A 14928-nucleotide genomic window follows, 5' to 3' on the forward strand; every position below is an offset into this window, starting at 1 on the left:
CAACAGAGAGCATGAACACAAAGGGGTTCACACATGAAATTATGACACAGGTCAGCAGCTCAGTTAAGAAATGTAGTTGCCAGGATGGATACAAAAGAGAAACTGTAAGGAAGGCACCCACCAAGTCACCATATTTAATAGGCTGGACAGCTTCCGAAGCACAAGAGAATTCCTGTTTTAGATCAAGATTCAAAGTGCATGTTCTTATGTCTTATGTTCTTAAACGGCTCAGGACCGCAATACCTCAAGGAATGAACCTACCCGGACCCTGAGATCATCTTCTGAGGCTCTCCTTCGTGTGCCTCCTCCTCAAGAGCTCCAGAGGGTGGCAACACGAGAACAGGGCTTCTCTGCAGTGGCTCCCTGTTTGTGAAATGCTCTCCCCAGGGACGTTTGCCTGGCGCCTTCATTATACACCTTTAAGCAAAAACGTTCCTTTTCAACCAGGTCTTTGGTTGACCTGATCAACATTCCATACCCTTTTAAAATGTGGCTCTTTTGGGGGGGTGTATTATTGGGTTATTTCTTTTATTTTTATTTTATATACTGTAGGGCAGTATATAAATTAAAATAATAATAATAATAATAATAATAATAATAATAATGTCATATAGTTGGCTCAAAATTGCCTGGCAGAAGACTGACAATTCCAAAAGAAGAGGTCCTCTTAAGGTAGGGATGTCATATGTCCATGTCTTCCCAGACATATCCAGGATTCATTGTAGGATGTCTTGATTTTTTTGCAAATTTCCCTAAAAATAGTTCAAAAACTTCATAAACTTCATTTTTTGGGAGATGTTGCAAAAAAAGAAATGAATATATATTCATTGAATGAAGTACACATTGACACTTCCTTTACTGTATAAATGAAACATTTTTCAATTATACCCCCCCCCCCCCGCCGCCTGAATGATTCCTGGGGGAAATTCAGTTTACAGGCTGCAATTTTTTTTAGCAAGATGGTGTTTAAATTTTTGTGCCTGCAAAAAGCATTCTTGTTTAGGCAAGCCTACCCAGATGCCTAGAAGTGCTGACATGAATTTTAATGTTTTAGTGTTACAAATTTCTGTATGTTTTAAAGCAGGGGTCAGCAAACTTTTTCAGCAGGGGGCCGGTCCACTGTCCCTCAGACCTATGCCCCACAAATAACCCAGAGATGCATTTTAAATAAAAGGGCACATTCTACCCATGTAAAACACGCTGATTCCCGGACCGTCTGCGGGCCGGATTGAGAAGGCGATTGGGCCAAATCTGGCCCCCGGGCCTTAGTTTGCCTACCCGTGTTTTAAAGTATTCTAATTTTTTCTTGATTTTATTGGTTTATCTGTTTGTAAACCATTTTGAGGTGTTGTAGATTTTTTTACAACCAAGTGGTGTATAAATTTTATGAAATAAATAAATAAATAATTTAGGAAGGTGGTCTTCTTTCCAGATTTTGAGGCAGAATTTTTTCCCCAAGGGGCACATATGACCAGTGAGGTTTCTGAGAAGGATAGCCATGATAGCCATGCTCAGCCTCCACAATAGCTGGACCATAAAGAAGGCTGATCGCCAAAGAATTGATGCTTTTGAATTATGGTGCTGGGGGAGACTCTTAAAAGTCCCATGGACTGCAAGAAGATCAAACCTATCCATTCTGAAGGAAATCAGCCCTGAGTGCTCACTGGAAGGACAGATCCTGAATCTGAGGCTCCAATACTTTGGCCACCTCATGAGAAGAGAAGACTCCCTGGAAAAGACCCTGGTGTTGGGAAAAATGGAGGGCACAAGGAGAAGGGGACGACAGAGGACGAGATGGTTGGACAGTGTTCTCGAAGCTACCAGCATGAGTTTGACCAAACTGCAGGAGGCAGTGGAAGACAGGAGTGCCTGGCGTGCTCTGGTCCATGGGGTCACGAAGAGTCAGACATGACTAAATGACTAAACAACAACAATGCTTTGGAATACCAGTTGCTGGAAACCACCGGAGGGGAGACTGCTCTTGTGCTCAGATCCTGCTTGTGAGTATCCCACAGGTATCTGGCTGGCCATTGTGAAAGCAGGATGTTGAACTTGATGGGCTTTTGTCTGATCTAGCAAGATTTTCTTACATTCTCATGATATCAGTATATCAGAACTAGCCTCATACTTCCTGTGTGATGCTAATGTGAAGAAGGAGATACTATTTAGGTGAGAATTAGCAGGCAGCCTGCGTATGCTCCAACACTAAAGCGGAAGGGGATAGAGAATGTGCAACCCCCAAGTTCTCTGCAATATACTCTGGTTACAATAGTTTGTCATAATATCTGAGATGCTATAATGTCGGATTTAGCTCTCAGTACTTGAGGATAAAGAATTCAGTCTTGCTGGCAGCATATGGACATGTTTATTGTGTTTTATTGGTTTTGGCTTTGAAAAGGACTATATGTTACTGTATTTTTGTACCATTCTAGGAAAGAAAATCTGTAAAACCACCGCAGCGCTTGAAAATGTGGAGTCCAACTTGCTAGCCTTTATCTTGGTACAAAGGCTGAACATGGACACTGGCTCTTCTGTTGCAGAGATGTAGTGTTTAAAATGCTGTCATTCAGAAATAGATCAGCTTTGCCAAGGTTATTGTAATAAAAGGCTTCTTGTGCTGTTCTGTTATTTCCTTGGCACTTCCATCACCTAGTATTATAGAAATGCTGGTGACACACATAGATGAATTTATATTGCTGCCTGCTCATGGTCCCACAAATCCTTAGAGGAAAGGTTGGGTACAAATCAATAAGCAAACCACCACCTTCAAATTTCTTATGTAACTTCTAGGAGAAGCAGCTATTCTAGAAGCCTCTTGTGACACCCGCCATTCATAGCTGTACATTTCACAGACGGTATCGTTAATTGCATCGGAACAATGTGTTTTAAAACATTACATTATGTGTTTATTCTGGGCTTTCCCCCCTAATTTATCTTCTCATCAAGGTTGTAATTTATTTGCCTAGACAGGCAAAATCCGCCAGAGTGGGAGTGGCCGGCTTGCGAAAAATCATGTTAATGCTGCTAATCAAATAGTAAAGTTTAAAAGGGATTCATTGTCATTAGATTCTGCTACTTTAATCATAGAAGGTATTTGGTTATGAATGTGTTTTGATTAGTTAGTTTTCAATGTGGATAGATATACAGCTGACACTTACTCTCATATATTATGCTAGAGCTATTATTTGGTCCTGGCTGATTTGATAGGAAATTTGCATCCGTTAGCAACTCTGTAATAATATATGAGAGCAAATATGGGCTGCATTTTAAACTTATTCATGATGTTAATTATAGACTCAATGGTTTATTGCCTTTAATTCTTTATGGCATTTTGTATGAAGGTTTGTTTGTCTCTGCAATTATATTTCCTTACACCTACATAGATGCCTATGGGATTGACCTGCTATACAAATGATAAATGCTCTGCACTCATCCAACTTGTTGTGCAATGTCTCAAGTCCTGCACTTAGACCACCCCATGGACTGAATTAATAAATTATACAGTTTGATGTCTGTTGGACCATTGGCCTCCATTAAGGTTTAAGTCAGATGATCTTTGGCGATAGGAGTTGTAGTCAAACATCTGGAAGGCACCACACACTGCTGAAACTTTGTGCAAAAGATTTTAACTGTTACATACAAAACTGTCACATTTTCAGATGCTTTATTTGGGTGTCTTGGGTGACAGGCTGAGGAGTGTAGATGATGTAGAAAAAGAGAAAGAGAGTCTCATGACTTCTCTAGTAATCAGGGTATTTCAGTTTATGTGTATTAAACTTTGGTTCTCTAGCTAGTATGCTGGAATAACACTACTACATGACAGTTCTTTCTTGGCTTATTAAATGATCTATGGCCCTTTAAATGTGTCTGAGAGTGGGGTTATTGGGTTACTGTTATAGAATCATAGAATTGTAGAGTTGGGAGGGATCCGCAGGATCACCTAGTCCAACCCCTTGCAATCCAGGAATCTCAGCTAAAGCATCCAAGACAGTTGATCATCCAACCTCTGCTTAAAATCCTCAGACGAAGGAGAGCCCACCACCTCTCATGGGAGTCCAATCCCTTGTCAAACAACTCTTACTGTCAGAAAATCCTTCCTGCTGTTTAGTCACAATCTCCTTTCTTGACCTTGAAGCCATTGGTTCAGGTCCCACCCTTCAAAGTAGGAGAAAACAAGCTTGCTCCCAGGGGCGGAGAAAGGGGGGTGCGGTGGGTGCAGGCTGCCCCGGGTGTCACCACTGAGGGGGGGGGTGACAAAATGCCGGTCGGCACTCACTGCGGGGCCTGCAGCGCACCCGAGCCACGCGTCTCTCCTGGGAGAGATGCAGTGGCTTGGGCATGCGCAGGCTCTGTGCTGCCCAAACGGTCCGCCTGCTGCCTCCCGCCCAGCTGTAGGGCAGCTGAATGGGAGGAGGCAGGCAGACTCCGGAGTCTCTGCAGTATGCCCCGCCCCTATGGGCAGATTGCCCTGCCCTCGCCCCGCCCCTATGGCCGGCTTGCCCTGCCCCTGGGCACTCTACCCCAGGCACCTGAGCGGCTTCCTCCACTGCTGCTTGCTCAATTTTCCATGTTTCAGTCCTTTAGATATTTGAAGATGACTATTGCATCTCCTCTCAGTCTCCTCTTTACCAGACTAAACATAACCAATTCTCTCAACTGTTCTTCATAAGGCTTGGTTTCCAGATCCTTGATCATCTTGTTCTTGTGTTATATATTTTGTGTTTTTATACTGGAAACGGTCCTGGGTTCTTCAGATGATGGGCAGTATATAAAATTTAATAACAATAATAACAATAATAATTCAAACTACTCACATGTCCCTGATACAGTGTCAGTCCAGGGCATTATTGGGAAATAAAAACAGGTGGACCCAGCTGCTCAGAGTGCTGCCCACCACTGCTACCACCAAAGGGGCTCCACCCTCAAAGCTGGAGCTGATCTTGGAGAAAACTGGCTTAAGAGTGACAGAATACCAAAATGCAGAAGGATACACATATGGAAAGAAAAGGCAGCCTGAACCTTGCTTGTTGTCTCTCTCTTTAGTAATTTGGCTATGAAAACAAGTCCACTCAGGAAATCTAATGATTCTTGTACAAGGATGTGTGTGTGTGTGTGTGTGTGTGTGTGTGTAAGGGACACACAAATACCCATTTACATATAAATATATATTATGCTTCCTTCAACGGCCCGGAAGATACGTACATGTTATACTAATTCTGACATGGTAGAAACACAAGATCTGTGCTTATGCTGTGTAGAAGTATACATGAGCATCGCAAGTTGTGATTCATTTCAGAAATAATCTAGTTTTTGAACAAACAGGCAAGGGGGTGGCCTCTCTTCCGCATTTCTGAACCACATTCCTCTCCACCACAGTAGTAAAATGAATATGTTAAAATGCAGATGATGCATTACTGTTCAAAAATTACCAGTCATAGAATAAATATGTTTTTGGATAAGAACATATTTTAAAGCTGCAATCCTATATGCAGTTATGTGGGAATAAGCTCCATTGGATTCAGTAGAACTTACTTCTGAGTAGACATGCATAAGCTTGTGCTTTGAAACACCTCATAGATTGAATCACAGCCCTGTAATGCCTCTGAATGAAAAGAGATAGATACCATGCTGCTACATATTGATTCTTCAACAGACAGTGTTGTTTAAACATCATCAATTCAGTTTGTCTCCAGTGCTGAAGATCAATACAACAGACAACTCAGTAAAATGTGCTGCAAATTACTTTAACTCCTGTATATGAAGCTTGCCTTTTATTGCTGTTTGTTCCTCAATGTTTATTTTTTAAATGATTTTCTCCCTTAACTTGCGCAGTTTAGTATTCACACCTGTGGAATTACAGGCCCGAGAGGATTGTTTGTGCAATCTTTTCCAGTCCCTATTTGTTCTATATATGTGATCCATCGTGCAATGAGCATGTTTACTCAGATGCAAGTCCCACTCTTTTTAATAGGGCTTATTTCCCATGTAAGTGTGAAATATTGCAGCATGATAGTGTAATCCTATGCATGATTACCAAGAAGTAATCCTACTATGTTCAGTGGGCCTTACTCCCAGGTCTGAAAGTAAGCCTAAGTGCCTTTATGGACACCTACCTGGGAATAAGCCTCACGGAACATGATGGGACTTACAGATGTGAAAAGCAGTGTATGCCCCATTAGGAAGAGAGCTGGATCCCTGAATCCTAGGCATATGACCCTTCATTTCCCTCTAAACCCTCTCCCGCTCTGTTAAATGGGGGTATTTCCCTAAATCAGAGGTTTGCAATGAATACAAGAAAGATAGTAAATCATTTTGCAAACTTGAAAAGATTGCCACACAAATATGCAGCAGTGACAGCCTCTCCCCCAAGATGTTCTGCTCAATTAGTTACTGCTAAAATAATACTTAAATGGACAGACCTGGAAAAGTTCAGATGCCTTTGTGCCAGAACATGTAACAATTTGATGCTGTTGCCTAGTAGATTTTTTTAAAAAAAAATCTTTATTGGAATTTGTAATGCTAGCTCTGTGGGTTGCTTTCATATGTTGACTAATTGGTAGTCTGCCGTTTCATCCTGAAGTTGTAAGATGTCATGCCACGAGCTGAATAGGTCATGACAAGTCATGATTTGACCTTCTGATGAGTCAGCCACTCAGTAATCTTGAATGCCTTTGCCTCTTATATGTGCCATATAGTATTTAACTTACTACCACCCCCTTCTTTTTAAAAAAGGCTGTATCTCACTAGTACATCTTAGAGTCTATCAGTAAACATCACCCCACCTTTACACCCCCCACCTATGATCCCCCTGAAGCAAGCACACACTGCTTGTCCCATTAAGGCTACTTAAATCCCACTGAAGTCCTGAACAGCCCCAGTCAACCCTGCCCACCCCCATTTTTATGTTTGAGTAAAAATGCTTTGGATTGGACTTGGGCCTAAAACTTGCCAAAGTCCTGTATTAAATTCCCCCACAACCGGGAACATGGTGGCAGCTTCTTTTCCTGTGAAAACGGGTGAGGAGGAAAAGATTTCTCTGAGTTTATTGTCTGCATATAGGAGGGCTGGTTAATATATATAGCCTTTAATGTATGTTTGGTAGACCTGTAGGTGGTGTTTAGTGCAAAAGGTTTGCAATGAAATATGTGAGTTCATTTGTGTAAATCTACCATTTAAAATTCTTTTTTGCATTCCATACCTACAATATACATTACCATGATCTTATTTATGTCCTGTAATCACTGCTTTTTTTCTTTAAAAATGTTTAGGGGTACTCTCATTTTTACTCAAGAAAATCACCATTTTATGGTTCAAATCAGGAAAAATAAATACAGTAAATGGAGAAAGTACAGTGGTACCTCGGGTTACATACGCTTCAGGTTACATACGCTTCAGGTTACAGACTCCGCTGACCCAGAAATAGTACCTTGGGTTAAGAACTTTGCTTCAGGATGAGAACAGAAATCGTTCTCTGGCGGTGGCAGCGGGAGGCCCCATTAGCTAAAGTGGTGCTTCAGGTTAAGAACAGTTTCAGGTTAAGAATGGACCTCCGGAATGAATTAAGTATGTAACCAGAGGTACCACTGTACAAAGATTCACAAAATGCTTAGGGGTATGCGACCATACCCGTGTCCCCCGAGAAAAAAGCACTGCCTATAATACACTACAAATTTTCATGTACAGCCAAGATGTTTGCAGGTTTATTTCGGGGTTATTGTTTAGTATTAAGTGATGCATATAAAAACCGGCCCAATACATGCTCTTTTGACCCTCGCCCACCATGGCTTATTTGTGCCAGCTGGGAGTGGGGAGTTGACTACACTTGTGTCCAGGGAGTGGTAGTGCGACCATTTTCTGCTTGTTTGATATCTCAATGGCTTTTGATGCTGTTGACCATGTTATCCTCCCTTTTATTTGTTTTCCAGTGGTTCCATTCCTATGTATGGGACCAGGTTCAACACATTGGGTGGGGCTATGTGCATATCTCCTGTATGCTGGCCATCATTTGTGGGGAGGTGGAATGAGGTATCATGTTGATGACAACCAGGTCTGCTTCTCTGTTATATCTAAATGGGTAGAGGCCATAGCTCATTTGAACTGATGCTTGGATGCAGTGGTGTGCTGGATGGAGAACACAGGTGAGATGGACTCCTGATAAGATGAAGACTTTGTAGGTAAGTGGTTCCCAGGTTTGAGGGGTGCCTGTTATCAACTTAGATTGATATTCCAACTATATGCTTTCCTAATCAGGGATAGCTTGGCTACTGTGACTCGTGCTGATAACAATCTCATGAAAAACTTATGCACTTAATGTGGGGCTTTCCCTTGAGGTTGCCTGGAAGCTGTAGCTAGTGCAGAACACAGCTGCTGCTAGTTAGTTGAGTAGAGTACCTAAGCATGCACATACAGTCATACCTCTTCTTGCGAACGCTTCATGTTGCGTTTTTTCAGGTTAAAAACGCGGCAAATGCGTCGCTCTGATTACGGACTTTTTGGGATGCGAACAGCACCCTGGAACGGATCGTGTCTTTTCCTTTGAAATGATAGTAAGATTTCATCACACACTGTGTCCATGAACTCCCTGCCCTTTCTTTGTTTAACTGGGCTCATCCAATTTCATTCCACTGGGACCTTGCAACCACCACTGGGAACAGTGCGTGGCAAATATTTTGCAAGGGATGTAAAAGATGAAAGCTCATTCATTCCCAAAACAGGAGTAATGGCGAGGATAGAGCCATAACAGAAATGGTCTGGGCATGATCACTACATGTCCATGACTTGTTTGTTGTTTTGGGGGAAGCAAACTTTCTCTCTCGCTTCCTTAAAAAATAAAAAAATAAAAACCCAACCTGGCTTCCCTCCTGCCCTATACGAACGGGGCGAAAGCGGCCGCCAGAAGGCCGGGCATGTGCAAAAGCGGCGGCAGCAGCTGCAGCCGCTCGAGGGCTCTGCCCGAGCGCACGCGGCCAGCCTCTCCGCCCCTCTCGGCGCTCGCAGGTGAAAGCGGCGCCTGCCTGACGCGCTCGGGCGGCGTTTCCGGGTGCCGAGCCAGACGCTCTCGGGCGGCCCGGCAGCATGAGCGGCTCCGAGGCGGCGAGGCAGCTGGAGCTGCTCGGCGGCCTCAAAGACCAAGGTAAGCCGCGCAGGACGAGGGCGAGGACCGGGGGGCCCATTGCACCGGCCGGCCGCTCCTCCTGCAGCGCCTGGGCGCGAAGCCGCAAGAGGCTCGGGGAGCGGCTGGCGCGCCGCTGCCAAAACCAAAAGCACCCGGGCGACCTGAGCGGCGCTTTGGCCGCCCGCCTAGCGAGGACCCCCGGACCAGGGACGCCCCGCCCGGACCAGGGACGCCCCGCCGCCCAGTGTCAAAGGCAGCAGCCAGACGGCGAGACGCGGGGGGGGGGGGCGGGGGCGGGGGGAGGGGCCGCCGCGCGCGCGCGCGCGCTCCTCGTTCGTGAGCTCCGGCAACCGAATCCGCCCCGCATTGGAGCTGGGAGGGAAATGGGTCCCCCCCCCCCCGCGGGGAAGCGCTTGCTAATAGGGCTGGCGTCTCTGAACCCCGAGGCCTGGAGGCAGCTCTTCCACCCGCTCCACACACACACACACACACCCCCAACCGGATTCGGAAGATTTCCCGTTTGCCTCCTTGTTTCTCCCCGCAGGAAAATGTTGACAATCCCCTCTCCTCGGTTGCCGGGTAAATCGGGCGGGTTTGATTATTTAATCGGCTTGCGCCACCTCCTCCCATCGGCTGCAAAGGCTTATTGTTTTCTTATCCACCTGGCGCTGCAAGAGGAAAAGACGATTTGTGGGTTTGGGCGCAAGGGGTGATGAAATCCGTGGCACGTGGCTGGCTTTGTACGTCCCCTCCCCCTTACGAAAGAGCCTTATTCCCCAAAGTGAAACAATCCCTTTTTCCCAGTTGGAAGGGTTCCAAGAAAACAACGTTCGCCTGGTGTTTTTACGTTCCCCGCAGCAAAGCGCAAAATGATTCAGACTAGGGAGTCTCCCCACTAATTGAGCACAGAGCTGATGCTCATGTAGGAAGGCAACTTTTAAATACATGCCTGCTGCTGGTTAAAATTTAACTAAAGGAAGCATGGAGTAGTGGTTATAGTACTAGGCTAGGATTAGGGAACCCCAAATTTCTAAATCCCCATTCAGTGATGAAACTCAAGGGGTGGCTAACTGCCAGCTAATGCTCTCGCTGCATGAGCTACCTCGCAGGGTTGTTATGAGAATAAAAGAAGGGAACTGTACATGGGCGTAGCCAGGATTTTTGTGGGGGGGGGGGGAGGCCTTTTTTTAGCGGGGCCAGAACCTCAGTTTGCTGTGCATTTTTATTGATTTAGGGAAGCAGCTGCCCTTCCCTGCCCCCCTTGGCTATGCCCATGGAACTATATGAGGTCTTTGGAGAAAGGGGAAGGTTTAAAATATATATCATCTAGTAGAATTGGGTGGTGGTCAGCATGCATCCCTACTTCTTCCATCTATTCTTCCATTGCCTATTCAGGCAGTCAGCTCTAGTTTTCAGCTTGTTTTAAACTTCAAGCCATGTTACCAGCCTCCTGTCAGTTCTGTGCATGCTGATGGCACACCCTGGGCAGCTTGTGGCATCTGAAGGTTTTTGTTGTTGGCATCTGGCCTCATAGGGAGTCAGACTGTTGGCCTATCTAATTCAGTATTGACTACTGTGGTTGACAGCAGCTCTCCAAGGTTGCAGACATTCAAAATCACACAATATTATATTTTGTGGAGATCAGGGTCTTGCCTGCGGTCACATTTCCTACTGCCCTCCCCCTTCTGCTGTCCATGCATTTGGGGAAAGTTTGAAAAGGGAAGCCATGCATGTCTACAGAATGGTCATTCAGAACATGGTTGCAAATCATGAGGCGAAAGAGCAGGCTTGCATTTTCAGGCATTCCCCAGTGTACGGATATCACAAGGTGAGGCTCGCAGGGCATATGTGGGTGCCTGCTCTCCCACTCAATGCAGTGATAATAGAATGTGTGAACAGAGTTACTGTTCTAGGCCAAATTGACGTCATAGGTTTGAAATACAGTCGTACCTCTGGTTACGAACTTAATTTGTTCCAGAGGTCCGTTCTTAACCTGAAACTGTTCTTAACCTGAGGTACCACTTTAGCGAATAGGGCCTCCTGCTGCCGCCCCCGCACGTCTGTTCTCATCCTACTACTTCTGGGTTACTACTTCTGGGTTAGCGGAATCTGCAACCCAAAGTGTTTGTAACCCGAGGTACCACTGTACTATGATACCACTTTGAACAGTCATGATTTCCCACAAAGAGTTATGGAAGCTACAGTTTGTTAAGGAGAGCCCTCTTCCCCTCATGGAACAACCATTCTCAGAATTCCGTGGGAAGAGGGATTGTTAAATCACTCCGGAGGGCAGGAGGAGCCTGCTAACAACAGCTCTCAGAATTCTTTGAGGGAAGTCATGAATGTTTAAGGTGGTATAATGTGTCAGATGAATAGTGTGAATGTGGTCCTAAGGTACAGTGGTACCTCTGGTTACGAACTTAATTCATTCTAGAGGGCTATTCTTAACCTGAAACCATTCTTAACCTGAGGTACCACTTTAGCTAATGGGGCCTCCTGCCGCCGCCGTGCTGCCACCACACAATTTCTTTTCTTATCCTGGGGCAAAGTTCTTAACCCGAGGTACTACTTCCAGGTTAGCAGAGTCTGTAACCCGAAGTGTTTGTAACCCGAGGTGTTTGTAACCCGAGGTACCACTGTATAGGGAGTGGCAGGAAAACATTATCAAACACTTGATGCATTACAGTATTTTACACTTACCAGAGAATCTCAGTGGAGGAAATCATATCCAGGATAGAATGTGAAAAATCTACCCTCTCCTCCTTTTAAACTTTGGAGTCATCCAATGTCCCTTCAGCTCCAGCCATTATCACATATTTCTACATGTTCACACATCAGCTGCCCACATTTACTGCTGACATGCAACCCCTGAAGGTTGGTTTTTCCATTTTTATTTTTTTTAAAGACAGTTGTGAATAGAGAAGTAGCCAAGTATCTAGCCTTCTTTTGTGTGCTGGATACTTCTGACTGTTGTTTTTAACTGGATACTTCTGACTATTAGAGTTTAGTTCCCAGGTCCTTTTGATTTCGGGGAGATGGAGGATGTGAGTCATAAATTCATGGAAAATAAATCAATGGTTGATAGAAGATAAACCACAGGCTATTTGTCTAAATGACTATTTGGAACGTTCATGTTCAGAGACAGTATGTCACTGGCATACCATGAATGAGCAGCATGCTGGTGGTAAATAAATCAGAAAACCTTGACTTTCTATTGCGTATGAACCATGGTTTGTTGCTTCTTATCTATACCCTAAACTGTGGTTTGCTGCAGGCTTATGGAAGTTTGTGTTTTAGGGAGCAACAAACCACAATCTGTGCTTTTGACATAATTATGAACACAAAGCTTCCTGATTTGTGCACACTGCTTTTACTAGGAGGAGCAAAGTGAGAGCATTTGAGCAGTTAGTGTCAGCATGCTGCTTGTTCAGGCAAATCAAAGCCTGACTTCTGATTTGGGAATACCTAAATGGCATGGACACTAGTAGTTGCCTTTGCTGGCATTATAGCACAGTGTAGGCCAAGCCTACCCAGATGCTTAGAAAGTTGATGCTGTTTTAGTATTATAACTTTTGTATGCTTTTAAGTGTGGTTATATTTTTGTTTTGTTTTATCTTTTTGTAAACCATTTGACTTTTTTGTTTTGTTTTTTTACAATAAAGCAGTGTATACGTGTAAATAAATAAATAAATAAATAAATAAATAACATTAACCCTTGTTTTCCCACGTAAAGAAATCTCTTGCTTCTGGTGGGCCTCCTAGTACTTATTTGGTTGCTGGGATTCTTACAAAGAATGTTGGACTAATTAAACCTTAATCTAACTGTGCGTGGCAACTTATTGTGTAAATAGCAGTATATTCTTTGTATCAGTTAACCCAGATTACTTCGTGCGTGCTCCAGCAGATCCTGTATAGGCACTTAATGCTTTATAAATTTAAAACACAGATGAATGAGACCTTGTGGATTCTAGGCCTCACAAGGCTGAAGCTACCTCACTCCTTTTTTAAAAAACAAAGACCTAAGAGGCTATTTGTACTCTAGCCACAGACTCCTAGGCATGGCTTCTCAGAAGTCAACCCCATTGAATTCAAGGGGATTTAATGCGGGTGGCGCTGTGATCTAAACCACAGAACCTAAGACTTGCCAATCAGAAAGTTGGTGGTTCGAATCCCCGCGACGGGGTGAGCTCCTATTGCTCGGTCCCTGCTCCTGCCAACCTAGCAGTTCGAAAGCACGTCAAAGTGCAAGTAGATAAATAGGAACTGCTCCGGTGGGAAGGTAAACGGCGTTTCTGTGCGCTGCTCTGGTTCGCCAGAAGCAGCTTTGTCATGCTGGCCACATGACCTGGAAGATATACCCCGGCTCCCTCGGCCAATAAAGCGAGATGAGCGCCGCAACCCCAGAGTCGTCTGCGACTGGACCTAACTGTCAGGGATCCCTTTACCTTTTTAATTCTAAGAATCTGTATAGGCTTGCAGCCTGAGTCCATGAAGTTTAGCACTTCTGTTAGCCTTTTATACTTCCAGAACTTCTGACTTTTCGCCTCACACTAAGGTTACCTTTATAAATACTTTAGAAAGTGCATCAATAATTAATAGATGTTCTGAACATGTTGCAGACGAGACATTGTCAGAAGGAACAGTTTAAAGCTGGGCAGAAGACATGGTACAGGAATCATCTTGGGCTCCGTGACAACTGGTTAATCTTTCATGGAAAATGTCTCCACATAATTTGCTAAGCAGCAGGTTAAAGTCTGACTCACTTTTTTATATAAAAGCAGATCACAGAGTGATACCCAGTTGTGTGTCGTGATCAGAGTAGACCCACAGAAATCAATTGACAAGCCCAAGTCGGGCATCACTCATTGGGTTCATAGTGCCTCTATAGTTCTAGAATTACACATGCCTGGCAAAGACTTTTCTATTCTTTAAACATCTTTTTAAAACGTAATCTCAATATTATTTAATTTAGGCTCTTCTAAACTGATAGGGATTACCTGGTTTTAGGTTGTGTCTGGGTGTTTTTGCTCCTTTTGTATGATTAAATTGTTTGATATTTTCCCCTTGACTTGAATATTGGCTGAATTGTTTGTATTTTTTATGGTTTTATTTCTGGTTTTAGATATTAGTGTTGTATGTTGCCCAGAGACCTCTTGTATGAGATAACAAATAAATATAATAACTAAATAAATAGATACCTGCAATTTCTATGCAAGATTGCTTTTAAATGCTGCTTTTATTTGTTATTAGTTTTAGTGTTTCTGTAATTTTGTTGTTGATGTAAAGCTCTACTGGGAACATTTTAAAGGGCAGCTTATAAATGTTATAATAAATAAGCACATGACTTGCAGCTGGACATGTGAACTGAACCTGCTAAAAAGCATTTTGTTTGTGGTAACAATATCAAAGTTATATGTATACTGTCATAACTGTGACTGTGTGTGTGATGTTGTGTGAACCATCCTACAGTTATGCACCGCTATGCACACCTTGTGGGAAAAATTAGAAATCAGTAATTAAAATTAAGTTGAGGCTATAAAGTCAAAACACCATATTTACCATTGCAGTTACTGAAGATCTGACTTCACTCATGATGTGATTATACCAGCTAGTTTGATTGTGAGAGAACATGAGTTCAATAATGCAAAATTTCTAAATAAAGGGTATATTCTGCACGAGTAACAAAATGACTGGATATATAGCATCCTAAATGTCTTTTAATTGCTCAGATAATGTCTGTGATGATTCTGTGATATTACCTGAACACTCATTTAAAGTCCTGTATAAATGCTATGTGTTATTCCAGTAAGCAA

The 14928-nt window shown here is 43.5% G+C and overlaps 1 protein-coding gene across 4 annotated transcripts in view; it reads left to right on the top strand.

Annotated features, from left to right (window-relative positions):
- Window positions 1–9027: 9027 nt before the first annotated feature.
- The window catches only part of SHTN1 (shootin 1), a 68824-nt gene continuing 62923 nt past the window's right edge, over window positions 9028–14928 (top strand). The window contains exon 1 of one of the 4 annotated variants that reach the window (XM_081863726.1): window positions 9028–9133. In XM_081863726.1, coding sequence (XP_081719852.1) covers window positions 9076–9133 — 58 coding nt within the window. In that variant the 5' untranslated portion in view covers window positions 9028–9075. Of the gene's footprint in view, window positions 9134–9438; window positions 9490–9523; window positions 9695–13842; window positions 13862–14928 lie in introns of those variants that run through there. The other 3 variants (XM_081863729.1, XM_081863727.1, XM_081863728.1) reach the window with 3 other exon arrangements.

Source organism: Podarcis erhardii, assembly GCF_964252035.2.
Source record: "Podarcis erhardii genome assembly, chromosome: 5".
NCBI classification, from domain to species: domain Eukaryota; kingdom Metazoa; phylum Chordata; class Lepidosauria; order Squamata; family Lacertidae; genus Podarcis; species Podarcis erhardii.